General features: G+C 54.0%; 1 protein-coding gene across 12 annotated transcripts; it reads right to left on the bottom strand.

Annotated features, from left to right (window-relative positions):
* Window positions 1–531: 531 nt before the first annotated feature.
* On the bottom strand, window positions 532–19918 carry KCNIP2 (potassium voltage-gated channel interacting protein 2). 12 transcript variants are annotated; one of them, XM_067709620.1, is made up of 11 exons: window positions 17938–19918; window positions 5336–5431; window positions 4398–4451; window positions 3634–3758; window positions 3384–3410; window positions 3163–3232; window positions 2924–2994; window positions 2695–2802; window positions 2405–2509; window positions 2208–2270; window positions 532–1913 (listed from the first exon to the last, which is right to left on the bottom strand). In XM_067709620.1, the coding sequence occupies exons 1-11, from the start codon at window positions 18008–18010 to the stop codon at window positions 1866–1868; spliced, it is 840 nt and encodes a 279-aa protein (XP_067565721.1). In that variant the 5' UTR covers window positions 18011–19918; the 3' UTR covers window positions 532–1865. The 12 variants fall into 12 exon arrangements, with proteins under 12 accessions (XP_067565721.1, XP_067565724.1, XP_067565732.1 ...); XM_067709623.1 differs by lacking the exon at window positions 4398–4451 and having other exon boundaries at window positions 3634–3754; window positions 5332–5431; XM_067709631.1 differs by lacking the exon at window positions 3384–3410 and having other exon boundaries at window positions 4398–4496.
* Between the last annotated feature and the right edge of the window lie 20 nt (window positions 19919–19938).

Raw genomic sequence — 19938 nt, 5'->3', positions numbered from 1 at the left:
CCCGCACAGGAAGTTTCTATTACCCTTTGTGTCACCTGCTCCACGGTGACCTGCCCTGGGTCCACTTCATCTGCTCCCCCATCATTCTTGGCTGCAGTATAGACACAAATGTACCTCCATACTAGAGGCAAGGTTGGGATGTTTATACAAAGGAACTTTCATTAGAAACTAAAGGGAATTCCCCTCTCAAAAGAAAACACTTTGAAATTAACGAAGATGTCTGTAAATTAGAAATTCTGGATTTGACTTGTAAGAATGTTTAGCCAAAAGACAGCTTGCTTGGCATAGTCTTCAGGACATCAATCACCTTTCTCTTCCTTGTCTCCTCTAAGGATGTGGAAGGGAGATTCGGGGGCCTCTCTGAGGTCCAGTAGGTTTCCAACCCTTCCAGAACCTGTGTCTTGATCTCCTGCCAAGGGTTGGCCATACTATAGGAAAGGAAGCATTTTCTCTGGAATCCAAAAGGCTGTATGAATTACGGGTTGTGAGTTATGTGCGGGGTAGGAGAGACAAAAAGGCAGACAGAGCCTGTGCATAGCCATTGTGTTTTATTGGATCCGGTGTACTTCTTATTTTACAAAAATTACAGAGGAACCAAAAATGCAAAGCAGTCAACAGTGTTCTGATAGGAAAGGGGGCTCCCTGGGGACCCTCCCCTCAGATCACAGCTGACTGGGAGAGTGAGCTAAACGGGACAAGCAGATATATTAAGGGGTGGCGGCACGGCAGGGGTGCTGACAGTGAGGTGGGACCTGGGTCCTAATGTTCCTGCCTTCAAGGTGTGCTCAGGGGCATCTCTGGGTAGATTGAATAGAGCAAGAGGAGACTCTGGGTGGGCAATTAGGAGGCTATGTCGGGGGGCAGGAATAGAGCCTGGGTATATCACAGAGTCTAATAAATGCCCCCACACTGGGTTCAAATCTATGCCCGCCTCCTTCCTTCCTTTTTCTTCTAAGGCATCCACTGTGTTGTCCCTGACTTACTCTGTGCCTCCAAGTCGAGAGGAAATGGCAAATGAAAACTTAAGTTGTAGCCATCAGAGAGGGTAGGCTGAAACTTTGGCAGGTATCAGCCAAGACAGCTCCCACCTATCTTCCCCCCACTGCCACCACCACTACACAAACAGGAAGGGAGGAGAGGAGGGAATGAGCCAAACACCAGGATCCCAGACTCTCCTGGGATACTTGGAAATTTTCTGGGGTATTTCCAAGGAAACAAGGTCTTCTGAAGAGCCTGGAAATTCATATTCTGACAGCTTTGAATGGCAGACCTGTAGAGCTGAAAGCTATAGCCTGGCATGCTCTCACTGATAATCCCCAGGCCCTTCTGTTCTCTAACCCAGCTACCTCCTAGGACCTATGCACTGGCTCAGGCCCAAGATTACTCCCTCTACATTCTTGTCCACCTCCTACAGGGCTCTCAAAGGCCCTGGTCTGAAAGGCCAGTCAGTGCCAATGACAGAACAGCCTTTCTGTTAAGGGGGTCTTAGGGGAAATGGTTATGAGATCAGGGATGGGGGAAGCACCATAGCAGGAGACATTTTGTCTAGCATTGTGGTTTCTCAAGTGGGAGTGGAAGGGGGAGGACCACTCAATTCCTGTAGCAGGGGCACCCTCAGCACTGAGTTTCAGACAGGAAGGGGGAGCTGTTGGGAGTTGGGAACACCCCACAGATACACTCTGCCCACTCTATAGCCCCCTCAGCTCCAGCAATCTGAACCACTGAATCCCCAGGCTCTTGGATTCCTATAGCCCCCAGGGTAGAGCTAGGATGAGGACAGACCTGGGAAGAGAAGGGTGAGGTCCACCTGGACTAGGGCTACAGCATGGTCCCCCCAGGACAACTGACCCCCCTCTCCTGGGGAGCTAGATGACATTGTCAAAGAGCTGCATGGACCTCATGATGTTCTCGTCCTGTAGCCATGGTGGGAGAGAGGCAGATTGGAGAGAAAGAAAAAGAGCTTATCAGAGACAGGGAGAAGGACACTGACTCAGAAATGGGGACATTCAGAGACAGAGAGAGGCAGTGAGGAAGGAGACACCCAGAGAGGTGGCGAAGGGACAGGCCTCCCCAAGTTATGAAGGAAAAAGATTCAGAGGTAGCGGTGAGTTAGGGAAATAGTACTCTGCCCAAAGGAGCCTTCTCTTACATCATTGAATCAGGCCCTGAGTCCAAACCAGGGAAATGTAGAGGGCAGGGCCCTGTACCTTTTGACAAGATTCAATGAATTCCTCAATAGTCACCACGCCATCTTTGTTCCTGTCCATCTTCTGCAAAAAAGTAGTCAGGTAGGGAAAACAGAAGGGATGACAAGAGAGAGGCAGGCAGAACTCGGGTAAGTTCCCTTCTGCGACCTCACCTCCTTCCCTTCACTCTAAAACCCAGCCTACCCAGTCCCAGGCACCTGGAAGAAGCTCTCCACGTGTTCCCTTGGGGCCTCCTCCCGGAGTGCAGGATATGTATACTTGCCCATCATGTCATAGATGGACTTCATGATATCAAGCATTTCCTGTTAGGCCGAGAGAGAAGAGGATCCCTCCTCAGAGCCTCCAGCCTCCAAACTAGAAGGCCTAGAGCCTAGGGCAGACCCCACCCCTTGCTGGTGATGTATATGTGGGTCACATTTCCCTCCTATGGGCCCTTTACACCTCCCCACACACATACAACCCCTCCAGCTGTTCAGTTGCCTTGTACCTCCTTGGTGATGCAGCCATCCTTGTTGAGGTCATACAGGTTGAAAGCCCAGTTCAGCCTGTCATCTGTGGTTCCCCGAAGAATCACTGACAAACCAGCCACAAAGTCCTAGGAAGGAGGCAGGGGAAAATGGGTCTTCTGATACCTTTCACCCAACCCTCTCTCTGGGTCTGGCCTGGCCCTGAAGCCCCAGGAAACATGCTTCCCTGGCCCACAGTCTCCAGCTCACCTCAAAACTGACTGAGCCATCATGGTTGGTGTCAAAGGCATTGAAGAGAAAAGTGGCATATGTGCTGGAGTCTGCAGGATAAGTGTGGATGAGTAAGCTTGGCTTCCAGACAGGAGAGGACTTCCTACCTCCCTACCTCTGTGGGGCTCCTCAAACCCCATTCACTTGGCATTTCCAGCCCTCTCCCCAAGTCAGCCTAGAGATGGACAGCTGCTTCTTCTCAGGACTTGTCCCCTCACCTCCTTGAGGAAAGAACTGGGAATAAATCTGCTTGAAGTTCTCCTCATTGACAATTCCGCTGGGACATTCCTGGGGGTAGCGTAGGGAAGGAAACCAGACTGAAGGAAGAGACAAAACCCCCTTCCACTCACCGCCCCTCACCCCCCAGGTTCCCACCCAACCCTCCCTGTCCAGAGACTCCCAGAGAGAGGGGAAATCTTCGTGTCTCCAGGGGGCTCACCATATAGCTCTTCTCCTGGAGGAAAGACTTCTCCCAAGCGCACAAATAAAAAACACAGAACTGACAGACCAATCTACAGGCTCCGCCCCTTCTCAAACCAGCAGGAACCTAGAAGTTTGGTCTGTGGTGGAAGGGGAGCTGTCCCTTCTCCTCCCCTCCCCTGTCACTCCTCAAAGCCTCCAGGCCAACCTTTCAGAAAAGTCCTGGATAGGCCCTGCCCCTCCCCAGTTTGGTTCTGCTTTGCACTCACGTTTTTGAAACCCCGGTACAGGACCTGTAGCTCTTTGCGCGTGAACTTGGTTTGCTCCTGCAGCTGCTCCAGACCCTCGGGCCGGTGACACACGGTGGACAGTTCAAACTCATCCTCCACGCTGTCTGCGGGGTGGGGGCGGTTGGGGGGGACAGCCGCGCCTCAGGCCTGTCCCCCACGACCCCTCTTCAAAATCACTGAACCATCCATCCCCCCCATATCCGACGCCGGAGACCAGCCTGCCAGTTCCCCGGACCCAGAGCCAAGAAGATGCTGGTCGGCTTCGAGGTATATCAGCGGGCCCAGGCCAAGGCCAAGCCTGGCCCCAGAGCCCGGGGTCTGAGTCAGCGCTGGCCCCTGGGCCCTTGATCCATGGTTGGAGGGGAAGGCCCCCAGCCCAGTCTTTGTCCCAGAAGGCCAGGAGTAGGAAAATTGGGTTGGAGAGGGGGCTTCTGAGGGTTCGAGCTCTGGGCCTCCCCTTACCAACTCAGATCCGCCCGGTCTCACCCTTGCCCCGCCCAGATCCTTCCCTCCAGCCAAGCCCCGCCTATCCCAGCCATGCCCGAGCCATGCCCCGCCCAGCTCCAGCCAAGCCCCCTCCACACCCCACTCCTGCCACAGCACTAGTGTGCCTTAGAGAAGGCCACCACCCCTGGCCCCGTATCAGCCCCGCCCCTGTTCCCAACATCCACTCCCCAGGCAGGTGCCCCCACCCCAGGCTCCCGAAGTCCCCCGCCCCCGCCCCCACCAGGAGAGTAAGTCACCTGGGTCCAGCGGGCGGGGTCTGTGGGGGCGGAGGGAGGCTGGGGCGGCTAATGCTGAAGGGAGCGAACTGTCACCGAGAAAGCGGAGGACCCGGCCAGCTGCACACACCTCGCCCCTCACACTCACAGCAAATCTCACAGACCTGCGTGTTACAGTGCACACACCCCAGCCCCCCACGCGCACAGAGGCACACGTAACGAATGAGCACAGACACACACGAATCGGACCCCGCGCACATCCCCCTGCCCTTTTTCCGAATCGACCCCCATTGTGGGACCCAGCAGAATCAAACACAACGACCTTCTCAAAACCGGGCCTTTATAGCTTGCAAAGATGCAGTATGTATAATCCTGTGAGGTGGGCAAAGCCCAAATGAGGAAACTGAGGCCTACAGACAAAGCGAGGTCACTCAACTGGGGACCAGGCTGGTACTAGGAAACTCAGGTATCCTGGCATCTGGAGGAAGGCGGGCTCCATCATTACACTTGCATCCATCTAGTCAAGGCATTGATGACCTACATCTCAAGGCCCAAAACATGCCCAGGGGCGGGGAGGGCGGCCAGACACTAACCCCAGCTAAGCCACGCACAGACCCTCACAGCCGCCTGGTCCCACCCCTGCCACACTGGTCACGCTCACACAGGCTCAGAGTGGCCTCAGCCTGTCACACTGACCACGCCCAAACACCCAGATCCTGCCCATTTCTTACACCCAGATGGCCCACACACTCAGGCCCCGCCTCCAAACTGACCACGCCCACACATTCCGCTCTGCGCTGCGTAGCTACGCCCCCTCACACTCCTGGTTAGTCAGTGCCCAGCCCACCTCCGCCACATTGGTCACGCCCACACACACTCACGCAGGCAGGCTCCCCTCACACCGGTCACACCCCGACACATACGGGCCCCGCCCCCGGAAGCACAGGAGAGGCACTTGCTTTCACTGACTGAGGGCAGGGCTTGGGGCCCGCAGCAAGGCAGCAGCTTGAGGAACCGCTGCTTCAGCGCTTTTTTAGTGGGCCCTGGAGGGTGGCCTGGGAAGAGAGAAGACCCCAGGAAGGTACATTAACCCCACTGTCCCTCTGTTCCTTGTACCCTCCCCACCATCACAAATCAACCCTGGCTGGGGGCGGGTGTTGGGGGAATATGGGGGGTGGGTAATGGTGAGAGTAGCTGGGGCCGGTTAGGGGAGTCCAGTGGGTTTCACAGGCATGGAAAGTCCACCAAGGTGGCTCCGCACCTTGTATAAAGGGACACAGCTGGGAACAGCGAGGTGGCCGGGGGTGGGGGGAGGAAGTAGCATTGGCCTCAGTCTTTGTTGACCCAGTGTCCTTGGCTCCAGTGCTACAGCTGGACCTCTGAGGGTGATGTCCAACCCGGGGGCTGCCTGCCTCTCTCACACACACACAGTGACAGGTGTGTATACATAGTATGATAAATCAGAGTGATGGATGCCACACAAGGACCGCTTGATACCTAGTACCTCATTCATACCCAGTGGCCTCCCAACACATGCACACACACACACAGACATACACACTTTGACCTAGTACTTCTTAATACAAACATATACAAATGTGACTGACCTGGGAAAAACATGACAGACATACATTAGGAACCATACAGGCCATCTTACAGCACGATCAAACCACACAAGAACACACAATGACCCTGGGACATCACATCACAGTGTGGTCACCATGACATATCAAGGTCACCACACACATGCCCATATCATATTGTGACCTAGGTGCCCATGGCACCCAGATACCTAAGACTGCACCTCACCCACAGAACCTGCATTTGCCCTGGGTACACCCCCACCTTTCTTGCCTATAAACCCTCATTCCAAGGCACCTAGAATCTTCCCGCCAGCAGAACAGAGTTCTCAGAGAACTCATCCACCCTAAAAGTGTGTCCCTTCCCAGTCTTTTCCAGTATGGCTTACTCTTTGAAGGTGAAATGATAGCAAACTTTCAGGCAATGACAGACCTTGGAGATGAGTATTTTGTTGTAATGTGGGACTACCCAGAGCCCACTGATCACAGTTCCCCTCACTTCCTCTTATTTACACATGTGTCCTACGGCTCTAATTGTATCCCAGGGAGACCCTCCAAGTTCCTGTTGTGTGTCTATCTCCTGGCTGCACCCACCTCCAGACTCGAGGGCCAGAGCTCACTGGACCTGGCATACTGACTGAAGCTGGCCTCAGTCCATTCCTGGAGGGGCCCAATTTCCTTTAGTTGTAGATTGGCACCCCAGCTCCCTTGCAGGCCCTGCCTTCCAAGCCGGCTCCACCCTCAGGAAGATGCTGTGCTCCCAGAAGGGAACTGCTTGAAGTCAGCACCTCCTCTCCCTCCCATTTGTCCTCTCTCCCCAGGAGCTATGGAGAGGTGGGAGGGAGGCAGTGAGCTGGGTGAGGGATCGATGGCGGCCTGGCCTCTGGCCCAGGGCTCCATTAGCCTGGACTTTGGTTTCCCGAAGCCGATTGTGCCTGGGGCCTCTGGTGGTGTAGTAGCCTCTGGACTGGGGGTTGGCTCCCCCTGCCTCTCCCAACCTCCCCCTCTTCACACATCCCCCCATCTGGTCCCCTGCCTGCTCCAAGGACTCAGTCTCCTCTTGGCTCCTCTGAAGGTGGGAAGAGAAAGGGGGTGCCTTCAGCAGACAGGATGCCTCCCCCCTTCCCACCAATAGTCTAAAGGGGATGGAAAGTTGGAGCCCGACTGACTTCATCTTTTCAGGACCGGATGAATCCCAGTTCATCTAGGACCAATCCCTGCGACCCACCCCACCCCACCCCAATAAATGCAGCAGAGGATGGAGGGTAGACTAGGAGTTTTCTGCTCTTATGGAATTCTAGAGCAGGCAATTCACGGACCTTCTTCCCTAGCTCCTTTCACATTTTTTCAGTTCTCCCAGGTGTCTACCCTGCAGTCCTCTTATCATGGTTCTTGCCTGTTTTCCTGTAGCCATGCTATGGAGCTGCACAGGTCTCGGCATGAAGAAGAGGGAGAGGCTAAAACTCCCTGGGGAGGCAGAACATGTTCCTCTCTCTACCTCCAGTATCACTCTCCCCACCTGACTTTCGGGTTGGGTGGAGAATTGCCTTCCCACTTCCCACTCTAGACTCTGGAGCCCATTCTGCCCTTAGATCCTGAGAGGACCTGGGAGAGGCAAGGCGGCTTGGGAGGCAGGGTCCCTGATCCGATCCACCCCTCACTGTCCTACCAGATTTGTCTATGAATGTCTCATTCACAGTGATCCCACTCCTGTCCCTCCAGAACCCACCCCATCCCTAACCTTGGGTATGGAGCTGGTATAACATCAGGGAACTCTGGGAATAGCCACACACACAATCAGATGCCCAAAGAGGCTCAGCCACACACTCCATGCCCCTCAGGCACAGTCACATCTGCCATCTCATAAAGCGACACACTCTGTCACTCAGACACAGTAAATCACACCCCTGTCACATACACAGGCTCAAGTAGTCATACGTTTTGTCCTTTCTCACACACATGAACACACAGCCACACCCCCTGTATCTCTCACACACTGAGTCCACACACACCCTGTAACCCACACCTGCAAGGATGGAGGTGTGGTGAGTCACACACATCTTCAGAGCCGTTGTGGGTCCCTGGCTCCAAAAGGGACTCCCCAGAAGTCTGGTGTTATCTCAGGACCCCTGGAACCTCCTTCCTCTATTCCAGATACCCCTGCCTGTCTCCAGACTTTTCCTCATTCCCTCCAGTTTCCCCTTATCCTCAATCCCAGTCCCCCCATGCTGTACCCCCTCATCACCTCCCTGGCTCCTGGCCCTCTCTCACCTCCCTCAGACACCCAATCCCCCAGATTCCCTCCTCGCCTCCCCCAGGTCCACTCCTTGAGTCCCCCTCTTTGCCTCTCCCAGATGTCCTGTTCCCCCAACTCCCCTCCCCCAGATGTCCCATCCCCTCACTAACCTGCTTACCCCTGCAGCCCTCACCCCAGTCATAAAGTCAGAGTAATCTTCTCCCCAACCCTGCGGGCCACTGTCCTTCTACCCAGCGGGCCAGACATGCCCATACACCTGGGTTACCTTCCAAGGAGACAGGCTCAAAGAGGCCAAACTGCTCCAGCACCTTGACAAACAGGGCGAGGACCACAAGCACAGCGACCATCTCCAGCCCTTCCAGGTTCATGGTGGGCCGGGGGCATGGCCCCACAGGCTGAGGCTGGCCCTCCCTTCTCACACTTCCTCCCCCTCAGGCTCCCCAGCCTGAGTAGGACTGCCCGCAGTCTCCCTCCCCCTCTCGCTCCCCGGATCTCCTCCCTCTCCCCCTCCCCCCGCCTCCCCACAGGCCTCCCAGCCACAGCCTCCAAGCCACAGCCTCTTCCTCTTCACGAGGCCACTCCTGCCTATGGATTTGTATCTCCTCCAGAGCTTTTGGTGTGAAGGCTATGGGCCTGGCCAGACCACAGAAGGGGGGCAGTGCCCTGCCTCTGCCCCTGAGACAGCTTCCCTCAGACAGCCTGTGGCTACTCTGTACCAAAGAGAGGGGGCAGAGGGAAGACCTGTGCTTAGAGAGAAGGCAGGGAAGGGCAGGGTGTGTGTGTGTGTGTGAAACTAGGAGCTGCCCATGCATAAGTAATAGATGTGTGAGTCAGAATATGTTATGGGTGTCTGAGTGTTTTCTTGTGTGTATATTCCTGTATGTGTATGGAGAGTATGTGTACCTCCTCTTACGTGTGTCTGTGTGTGTGTTTACACATGATTGTGCACCTGTCTTAGCGGTGTGTGTGGTGTATATGGGTATGTAACCTGGGTGTCTGTGGGGTGTGTGTGTGAGTGTATTGGAGTATTTCTGAGTGTGTATGGGGTGTGAGGTATCTGTATTTTAGCAGGGTTGTGGCATGTGGGTCTGAAGATTGGTAGTATGGATGTGTCATATAATTAGGAGTATGGGTCTATGGTGGTTGTGTAATTGTATCTGCATGAAAGTGTATGAGAATATAAGGGAGGAGAAGGTGGTGACCTCTCCAGTCAGGAGGACACCACCACCATCGATTGCGGTTGTCATGGAGACTGAGAGGCGGGAAGCACTCTCTTCCCACAGGCCACAGGGAAACTGAGGCCCAAGGGAGGGAGGATTAGGTCCAGTAGCCTGGGCAGGAAACAGCCCCTTAGCCCTATCATGACCCTTTGGGGAGGGGACTTATTGCAGCTGCCTTTGGGACCCAGAGAATCAAGCTCCTTGGGAGAGGAGGGATGTGCTCTTCCTTTCCACCTGGCAGGGGCCTCACCCAGGAGCTGCCAAAACCCTCCCTGTTCTTTGGGAATCTTTACTGAGCTGAGGGAGAAACCCAGAGTAGGAGGGAAATCTGAACCTTCCAAGGGAGCCACACAGCCCCGCTGTATTCCTGGAGCCCCTCCCCCGTCTTCCAGTCTCCCTCAAAGTGGTGGTGATGGCGGCGGTGGTGTCTGTAGTGGGGTGGGGAGAGGCTTGCAGAACCAGGGAGCCAGAAGATAAGAGCCTCTGGGTTACTGCCACAGCTGGCTAGGGATTGAGCACTCAGTATGTGCTAGATAATGTGCTATGTGCTTACAGACATTATCACATTGAATTTTCACAATAAGCCTGTGAAGGAGGTACTGTTATCCCCACGTTATGGGTAGGAAAACTAGACAAAAGTAGCTTAAGAAAATCTCCAAGATCAGTAAGTGTCAACCCAGCCTGACTCAGCCTGTGCTCTAAACCACCACGCTACACTGGCTCCTTTCATAGACGGCTTGCTCACACAGGAGGCCCAGTTTAGGGGGATTAACCCAAGGGACCCTTGCCACCTCGTCCAGCTCTGGGATGTGTTTCAGCCTCAATTGTGGGGTGGGGGTGGGGATGGGGGCTAGTCCCTACTGCTTCATTTGAGGTTCACGGATCTGCAGTTCTACATGGCCACCACTGGGGGGTCAGGCATTCATCTCACACCGTATCTTACCCCTTCCCTCTCCACCGACCCTTCCAAAATCCTTGGGAAGGAGGGTATGCCTCCGGCAGGCTTGGTCCTCTGCTTGTCCCCCCTCTCTCCCCCAGGAAGAAGTCAACTCAGGGACTGTTTTTGGCTTCTCACACCTTTGGAGGTTACAGGTTTACAGATGAAATGAGCAAGCATCTCCCTCTCACCGTCCAAAATCCATGCCTGGGATTTAATACCCTTCCCGCACCCTCATCGGCAGATACGTTTTTTTGAGCCAGTTTCGCCTCCTCACTATCCCCCAAACACACCAAACCCAGTGCTATCTCTGTGGCTTTGCTCCTGCTACTCCCTCTGCCTGGAATGAACTCCCTTTTGCTCTCCTATCCTACAGTTCTTACCTGTCCTTTAGAGACAGCTTAAATTCCCTTCCCTTCAGAGCCTCCAGCCCTCAGCAGGCTCCCAGCTACCTGAAATTCTACGGTAGCCCATTGGGCCCTCAAAACTCAGCACCTAAGTCTGTAATGTTATCAGTGGGAACAGTAAAAGGAGGCAGCATAGCATGGTAGGTAACAGTGTGGGCCAGGGTGCCAGACTCCCTGGGTTCAAATCCCAGCTCTGCCCCTTGGAATTAACTGGGAAAGTTCTTAATCTCTCTGTGCCACGGTTTCCTACCTCGTATGGTTGCTAGGCCCTCCTAAATGAACTAATACACGGAAAGCTGTTAGAATAATTCCTAGCACAGAGTAATTGCTTATAATTGTTTACTGCCACTATTAATAATATTATATTCCCCCCTTACATATCTTAGCAATTTACAAAGCATTTCCACAAACACTGTTATTTCCATGTCTTCTCATGACAACCCCATGAGGTAGGCAGAGTGAAAAGTATTGTGCCCATTTCACTGATGAGGTAAATGAGGCCCAGAAAGGTAAAGGAACTTGCTCAAGGTCACCTAGCTAAGAGGAGATGTTGCAAATTTGAACTCAGGTCTTTCTGGATCAGTCCTGTTTCCTCAATTAGATTCCAAGCTCCTAGAGGGCAAAGATGTTAAAAAATTGCACCTATACAAATTGAATGCCAGGCTCTGAGCTGGTGCCTGTGGAACAAAGGTGAACCAAACAGGGTTCTGGCTCTCCTGGGCAGGGAGAGACAGCCCACTGACAGAACTATAAGGTATCTACTCATTCAAAAAATATTTGTTGTGTGCCTACTATATGGTAGGAACTGTTCAAAGCAGGCCATGAAATGAGCTCTAGTCTTCTAACTGGGAGCCCAGGAAAAACCTGGAGAGGGTATTTTTTGAGCTGGTTCTTAAAGGATGGCTAAACTGTCAACAGTCTGCCTTAACAAAGGGACCAACATTTATTGAGCATGTTTTGTGTCCTTGATACTTTACACATGTTATCTAATTTAGTCCTCATAATAGACCTGAGGGGTAGGGTCTATTATTCCTGTGTTTACAGCTGAAATGGTCAGATTGAGTAGCAGTATACCCATTTTGCAGATGAAGGAACTGAAGTTCAGAGAAGTGATTGTCCCAAGATAACACAGATGATAAAGGATAGATGGAGACTTGAACCAGAACCAGTGATCTGCCAGCTCCCTCAGGCTGTCTCTCCAACGTGTGTGGAGGTGTCAAGGAATCCTGAGTGACTGCAGCTTAGTTGGTATTGGGGTAGATATGAGTGATAAGACCAGAAAGGGGCAGATTCCATGGAGCCTTGAATGCCAAGCCAGGCTATTTGATTGGAAAGAGGCAGAACAGCAGCATCTCCTTGCTCTCTGCTGCTGATTCACAGATGGACAGATTGACAACCGTTTAGCCGGTTGCCCTGTCTGCAGATCCTCCTCTTCCTTCTCTCACCCTCACCCTCAACCTTCAGAGACCTTGACCCAGCCTCACAGGACTCAAGGTCCTAAATCAACCAGGCCTCTGGTGAGAGGATCTGATAGAAGTGAAAGAGCAAGTTGTTTTTCAGGCTCTCTCCCCACCCCCCACCCCCACTCAGAGACCTCTCAAGTCTCTGGGCTCTGTGAGAAAGTTGCCCAGGTCTGTCCTCCCCAAGCATCCCTGTGCCACCTTGCTCTTCACCCAGAGGAGTGAAGTCTTAATGAAAATACTTCAGGCATAGTGAAGGCTGAAGGGAAAACTATCTTGAAGCATTAAGTGAGCCCTCCCTTAGATCCCTCAAATCTCACCACGGAGATACACCTATCATTTAGTTATTTACCTCCCGAAGTTCAAACCCAGAGAAATACTGCCTAATGAAGGGGGCCCATAGTATGTAACTGTCCCACTTTCCCGTCTGCCCTTGCTCCCCTAGTGAAGAACCCAACCAGTAAAGACCCTTCTGTCAGCCCTCCAGCCCCACTCCATCCCCAACCAGGCCAGAAGACAGAGCAGCCCCCAGCTGCATCAGGTAATTAATGATCTCCTTAGGCCCTGGGGCTATTTTAGGGCCTGGAAGTCATGCCTGCTATGATTGAGAGCTGGCCCTGCCTGGCTCCAGCCATCTGTCACTTGAGACAGGCCCAAGCAGGGGGCTTGGAGGACACATGCTTCCCAAGAGACATCCAAGCATGGCTTTGGCTCAGCCCCATCTCCTCTCCTTCTGGGAGCACATTGTAAGGAGAGGCCTGCTTATACTCCAGGGGCTCAAGGGGATACTGTGCAGACAGCCAGAGAACTACAGATCCCAGAATGCCACCAGGCTAGGATGTTTTGGTCTCCCCAGGTCAGGTGGGGAGGAGTTGCTGGGTTCTGTGGGCCCTGCCCAGGCAGCTCTAAGGAAACCCAAGTGGAGGTGTGCATAATCTCAGCAGTGCCATGATATGACACCCACAATCCATGTCATAAATTGAACAAATCCCACACCAAGGTACAACCTTATGAAGTCTATACAGCTAACTTAGTGTGACTCAGGAACCCCCAACCCAACTCTAAAGCATAGAACTCCAGGTACATGCAGTCTTAGTGTCACAGAATTCCAGGGATACGTAACCCTAGGGGTGCACAGCCCCAGTGATCACAACCCCATTGAGGCACAAACCCCCTTAATACAGACTCCCAGAGATAGACAAAACGGTGACATACAATCCTTATGCCGCACAAGTCTATCCATCCATCATGCATAAACTCACTAGCTGAGTTCATGTTGGTCCAGTCCCACCTCAGGATTTTTTCCTTCTGCACACTGCCGCTAGTCATCTTAAGATCCCATTAAACTAAGCAATTCAGTAAAGAGCTTTGCCTTTTCCCTGCTCTGCTGCAAGCTTCCTCCCTTCATCCCTGTGAGGGGCCTTGCCCCTTACATCCACCTTGTTGAGGCCCCCACCTCTGCTCTCAGTAAGGAGCCCTGCCCCCTCTTCCACCATTGTGAGGGACGATGATGCCCCTTCTCCTTTCCTCTTTGAAGACCCCTATGTCCTTCACCTTCTCTTTAAGGGACCCTATCCCAAGCTCCACTTCTGTTGGAGTCTTGCCTTTTAAACTCTTTTCTTTGAAGGATCCTGCCCCTTCCATCTCTGTGAGGGGCCCTTTCTCTCCCCACCTCTGTAAGGCTCCTATCCCACTTCGCTTACTTTTTGAGGGGTCCAGCCCTTTCCTCCCTTCCTCATACCTGGCGACAGCGACCCAGTCACCAGCTGGTAGAGGGATCGCGCTGCCTGCCCCAACGGGCTCCGGAACCTGCGGGGGCATCTGTTCATGGTCCTGCGGTGAGCACAGAGGTCAAGCTCCGCCCCCAAGGCCCGGGGCGTTCTGATCTCCGCCCCCAACGGAGTGGGCCCTGCGTGGGCGGCGCGGGAGGGCCGGACCCATAGGACCAGGATCTCAGGCAATAGAGCCTCGGTCCGCTTCCCGTCTTCTCCCGGCCACACGAGGGGAACTCACCCTGGCCTCAGCGCCTGAAGCACCCGCCCCCCAAATTCCCAGACTCGGGCGGGGCGGGGCCGGGGGGGGAGGGGCGGCACGGACTCTCCCTCACAGCCTTCTCTGGGAATATTTTCTGAATTTCCGGTGGGGAAGGGGGCACCCGCGGTTTTTGAAAAATGAGCTGGGGAGGGAATGAACATTATCTTTCATTGCCCCGCTTCATCCCCTCATTCTCTGCCTGTCACACCCCTCCTCTTCCCATTTTGACACAAAGATGCGAAGGGGTTTAGACGACCTAGTTGTCATGGCAACTCCCCACACTTCCATACCTCCTGGACCAATGGGCGCGAGAGTAGGAGGGAAGAGGAGGAACTGACCAGTGTATTGGAGTGACAAAGGGGCTGCAGGGACGTGCCCCTACTGGTCTGTCTTCTGTCTCTGAATATCTTTTTCTTGTAACTGTTTTGTGTCCCTGTGTCCTGGTGCGGCGGGTTCACACTCTCCCCTCCTATGCCGATTGTCAGCCAGATGCATCGAGGAGAAGCCCCCCTACCCACAGTCCTGGCCCTGGACTCATCCCTATCTGGTTATACCCAAAGTAAACCCTTCCAGGACCCACTAACGCCTTTAAACTTCTGACAGAGCCTATGGGGATCCCACTCTTCCGACTGGGATCCCGTATTTTTGGCTGAAAATCCTACATTTACGAGGCGAGAGTCACCCCTGAACTCCATGGAACCTTGCCACTTGATTTGGCAACATCCTCATCTGGAATCAGCTCCGCAAGCATGGCTCCTCTAAAACCACACGGGGGCGCGCCAGTCCGGGAACGATATTTATGGCCGGAGGGACGCAACTCCGGAGATCCCAGGCCGGGACCCGAGCTCAGGACTTGGCCAGCCAGGTCCCAACTCTCTCCTCATCTTCTCCAGTCCTTTCCTTGCTTCCAGTTTGGACAGGACCGCAGCGGATCGCTGCCTTTTCCCACCTCGCCGCACTGCCAATAGGTCCTGCCGGGCCCGGAGGTGCTAGATGCGGGGCGGGGCGGGGTGGGGTTCAGATTGTTTTCTCCTAAAAGTCTCCTCCAGATTTTTTTTTTTTTTTTTTTTTTGCGGTACACGGGCCTCTCACTGTTGTGGCCTCTCCCGTTGCGGAGCACAGGCTTCGGACGCGCAGGCTCAGCGGCCACGGCTCACGGGCGCAGCCGCTCCGCGGCATGTGGGATCTTCCCGGATCGGGGCACGAACCCGTGTCCCCTGCATCGGCAGGCGGACTCTCAACCACTGCGCCACCAGGGAAGCCCCCCAGATTTGTTTTGAGCCTGGGGTGGGAGTGGGTAAGGAAAGAGGCTGAGGCAACCCAGGATGACCTGAGGTATGACTTTAGCGCCCTCTCCCTGTCAGCCTGATAGGCCGGGATGACTGAAGCCAAAGAATACCCCCAGGTCCGATTCCAGGAATCCCGCCTGCACAAGGAAGGAACATTGGGAATTTGGCTAGTCCTGCTGCACTTCCGCCTTGCAAGCACTTCAGCACCGCGGACAACGACTCCCCATCCGGCTTCAGCTCCGGCGTCTCCGAGCACCCACCGCCTTAACACCGGCTTCCCAACCCCATTTATCTCCCGCTGTAAGATAAGCCCTCCTTCGAAAGGAGAGCTCCTGGTAGTCTTATTTCTACTTCCCAAGTCGCGTGTGGAGCTATCTACAGCGAGGATGCTGATGACGTGGAACACGATTCTTGATGCTTGTCAACATTTGAACTTTCTATTTCCCTTGGGGGGCAGGCAGGTGGGAAGTAGTATTTCCCATTTTACAGATGAAAAAAATGAGGCCCAGAGAGCAAAAGTCATACAGAGCTGGTATTCACACTTCTATTCCTGCACCTTCCCGTACAAGGGCTTCCCCACTTCCACCCAATCTCTGATTCAAATAGCCAAGTGGGGAGCAGATGATTCCACTAAAGGGGAGAATCAGTTAAAGCAGGAAGAAAACACTGATTAATGTGGTGCTAATGAGGGCGCTGGGGGCCTTACTACTCTCAAGGATCCTGAGTTGGTGAGAACACAGTCTAAAGCAGAGCTAGTCACCTGGACCTTTGTAATCCATCCAGGCCTGAGGCACATCTAGGGCACATCTGGGGCCTGCCTGAGTGGAAGGGCTCCCCCTTCTGGGAGTCTGGGCATAGGGACGAGAACCTCCCCAGGGTGTGTTAGTCAGGGAGACACTTTTTCAAGGTGTTACAACCTAGTCCTCTCCTCATCCCCAAGTCTTAACCTTACTCTCCTCAAGACAAGGACAAGGATCATGGCCTCCCTTCACCTCCCCAGCTTGTTTCAGACACAGGGCAAACAGTCTCCCTACTCCCATTCTCTGTTGGAGTTCTTGGGCAGGCTGCACAATGAGAGACAGAAACACACGTATATGGAAATGTACACAAGGTGACACAGTCACCCACACAAACACGTGGATCTGCCTACCAAACCCAGGAATATGCACAGGCACAGATGTACTGGTCTCACATACCTCCCCAGTGTGGGAGAGAGAGGATGCCTGAGCAGCAAAGTGGTTTGGGGGGATACTTAGAAGGGGAGGCCACATGGCACCTCCCAGGCCTAGAGCTTCTACCTCTGGGTCTGGAGGGGAGGCTAGAGGGTTTGTTTTCCTCTGGGTTTGGGTGAAGTTCTGGGAGGGTTGTTGGGGGTTGAAGGAGCTTCAGTTGTAAGAATGATCTCTAAATACTTTGTGGGGGGGGTGCTGATCCAGCATTAACCAAAGCCTCCCCACAGGAGCTGGTGACGCTCCTGGAAGCCAGGCTGGGTAGATGGACACCAGAGTCCTTCCTTGGGTCGACCAGGGCTATTTGTGGAAAACATGGGGAAGCAGTGGTGTGCACTAAAGACCCCCTTCTGCCCCAGGAAGCCAGAGAGGCAGCAAGGGTAAGACATGCCATAGACATTCACAGAGCCCCACTGCAGACATCACCACGTGAAAGTACACAATCAGTATCAAACACCAATATAACCCGCACAGTCTCACAATTAAAACATAACACAACCCACTTTAACACATGCTTGTCCCAGGAGGTTCACAGTCATAAAGTCTTACAAAGAGACATACCACCATAAAGTGAAGACCTGACACATACTGGTAGTCACATGCCTCTTCATACAGAAAATCACACACTCAAAGCACAGAGTTGCACACAGAACAGAGATACTTGGTTAAAACAACTTCATTAGTACAATCAGGGTCCTACACAACTTCACTGAAACATCTGACAAGACATACAATTGCACAATCACAGGCAATCACACTCACCCTGGCTGTCACCAAGCCCAGGGCACATGGCAACCAGCTGTGGGAGGCGCACACACATATATACACACAGACACAAAGAATGACAGGCGCTCTCACACGTAACACCTCCCACTATAGACACCCTCCTAGCCTTGTGTCATGCATGCCCACACCTGCTGCCTCTCCCCACCGGCCCACGTGCTCTGCCCCCAACCCTTCCACCACCACCACCACCCCCGCGGGACCCAAGGCTTTGAACCTCAGTGTCCTGCCGCCCAGAACAGCCGGGAGGGTACCTGGGAATGGGTCAGAGTGTGGGTAAGGGCCTGGCAGGGGTTAGAGGGGCTTAAGGGTCTGGGGGGATGGAATCTACCCTCCTTCCCCCGATTCCCAAGCCACTGACTCACCCGTGAGCTGGTCATAGGATCCGTCCAGGTCTCGGGAATCGGACAAACTCTCCTTACGGCCCTGGCCCCGCATGGCCCCCGGCGCCCCCCTCCCGTCCCAACGTGGGCCGTGGGAGGGGGCGCCGGGTGGCTGGGATAGAGAACTCACACGGCGCCCCCTGGCGGCGTAGTGCGCTGCCGGGGGCTGGTGGCTGGAGAGTCAGCGCTTGGGCTAAGAGCCTGCGGACCGCCGCGGTCTAGGGCCCACCTGGGGATCCTGGGGCAGGAGCGGGAGGCTTGGACAGTAGGTGAGCGCAGAGCCGGAGGCAGAGTGGAGCGGAGAAGAGCCCGGAGCTGGAGCCGAGCCGCCTCTCCTCCCGCCCCCTCCCCGCGGCTGTCACCGCCACCTCCCCCCTTTGGCGCTGCCGGGATTGGCTCCCCCTACCCCCGCCCCCTCCTCTTTGCAGTTCGGGGGAGGCACCCGGTGAAAGGGTGAGCTGAGAAGTGCGGGGAGGGAGACGAGCTCTCTGGCAACACTACCCCCTAAACCTGAAGTCCCGGGTCTTGCGGGTGGAGGAGGGAACAGGGCCAGAAAGGCTCCGCTAGGAGGAATCCCCGCCCCCGATTCTCAGCACTCCTTCCCCTACCCTCAGCACTGGCCCGGGTACGTATGAGTCCCCTGTTCGGTCTCCCTGTCAGCCCCTATTTTCTCTGTTGTTCTCCACCCATGTATGAGTCTCTTTGGCCCCCACCAGTGCCCACCCTGCTTGAAGGGGGTTAGGGATGCAAAGGTCAACTCAGCCTCTAACGCAGGCTTATCTCAGGCCAGTGGACTACAATTTTCTCTTCTCTTGGAAGGACCCCTACCCTCACCCACTCCAGGACCCTGTCTCTGGGCCCTATTCACTCTCAAGGTGCCTTCTTCCCTGATCTAATGACCCCCGCTGGCCAACTGGGAAGAAAAAGAAAAGAAAGAGTGAACCAGGTCAGTTTCTCAAGACTTTCTTGTTCTTTTGTTCCTTTTTTTTTTTCTTTCAACTTTCCTGCCCTGCTCTCTTCTGTCACCTGCCCTGTTCTAGATTCCTTCTGTTTTCCAGAAGATTCGGGAAATGATTGAGGGGTCTGGGGATGCAGGCAAGAGTGGGGGAGAAATGCCCTTGTTACGAGGCCCCCTTCCCTTAGACTAGCTCTTTTTTTCTGAAGCTAGCGGCTAGCACAAAACTCACCTACCTCCAGCTCCCAGGAATGGCTACTGAACAACTGAGCCTACTAGTCTGACCTCCCCCACGATCCTTCCTGGGCTCCTAGCCCATGAGCTCCCCAACCACCATGAAGATTAGGGGCGGGGGCAATGTCTGATGTGTTTTGATGGTATGGTGGCAGTGTCCCAGGTAATCCTGCCTGCCCAATGGCTCCTCTGGAGGAGTGACCTGCTGAGACGGAAAGCTTCAGCTAAAGTGACCCCAGCACATTTAATCTCTTCAACTGGATTAATTTACAAGCACTTGATTCAATTAACCCAGGAGGAATTGTGGTAAGAGTTCAGGCATGAGAAGGGGATGAGCAGCCGAAGGAAGGATTATCTTTGGGAGCAATGCCCTACTCCTGGCTTTTCCCTGACTCCAGAGGGTCCTCCACAGACCTGGTATAGACATTGGGGCATGGACAGGGCATAGACGGCTCCTTTTGGGGTTAAATTCTAAGAAAGGATGGGATTCCTATTTGGAGTTCTTAGAATAGGTGTATGTAAATGGGCCAAGAGATGGGCTTTTAAAATGGAGGGCAAGGAGTGCTTTGCTTATTGCCTCATGCCCTGGACCTGCCCTTATTCACTTCATATGAAAGGCTGGCAGGAATCTAGAAGCAGCCCAAATAGGCTGGCTGGCCTCCTTAACACCAAGTTTTGAGGTAAAGGGATTTTCTTCTTCTTCCTTCCTTCCACCCAAAAGGCAAGGGAGGCTACAACTTCTGAACTGAACTGGCTTCCACGAGGACCAGGAGACTGAGAAACAGAGCATATAA

This window comes from Pseudorca crassidens, chromosome 16 (genome assembly GCF_039906515.1).
Source record: "Pseudorca crassidens isolate mPseCra1 chromosome 16, mPseCra1.hap1, whole genome shotgun sequence".
Taxonomy (NCBI): domain Eukaryota; kingdom Metazoa; phylum Chordata; class Mammalia; order Artiodactyla; family Delphinidae; genus Pseudorca; species Pseudorca crassidens.
This window is presented reverse-complemented; position numbering and strand designations above follow the sequence as displayed.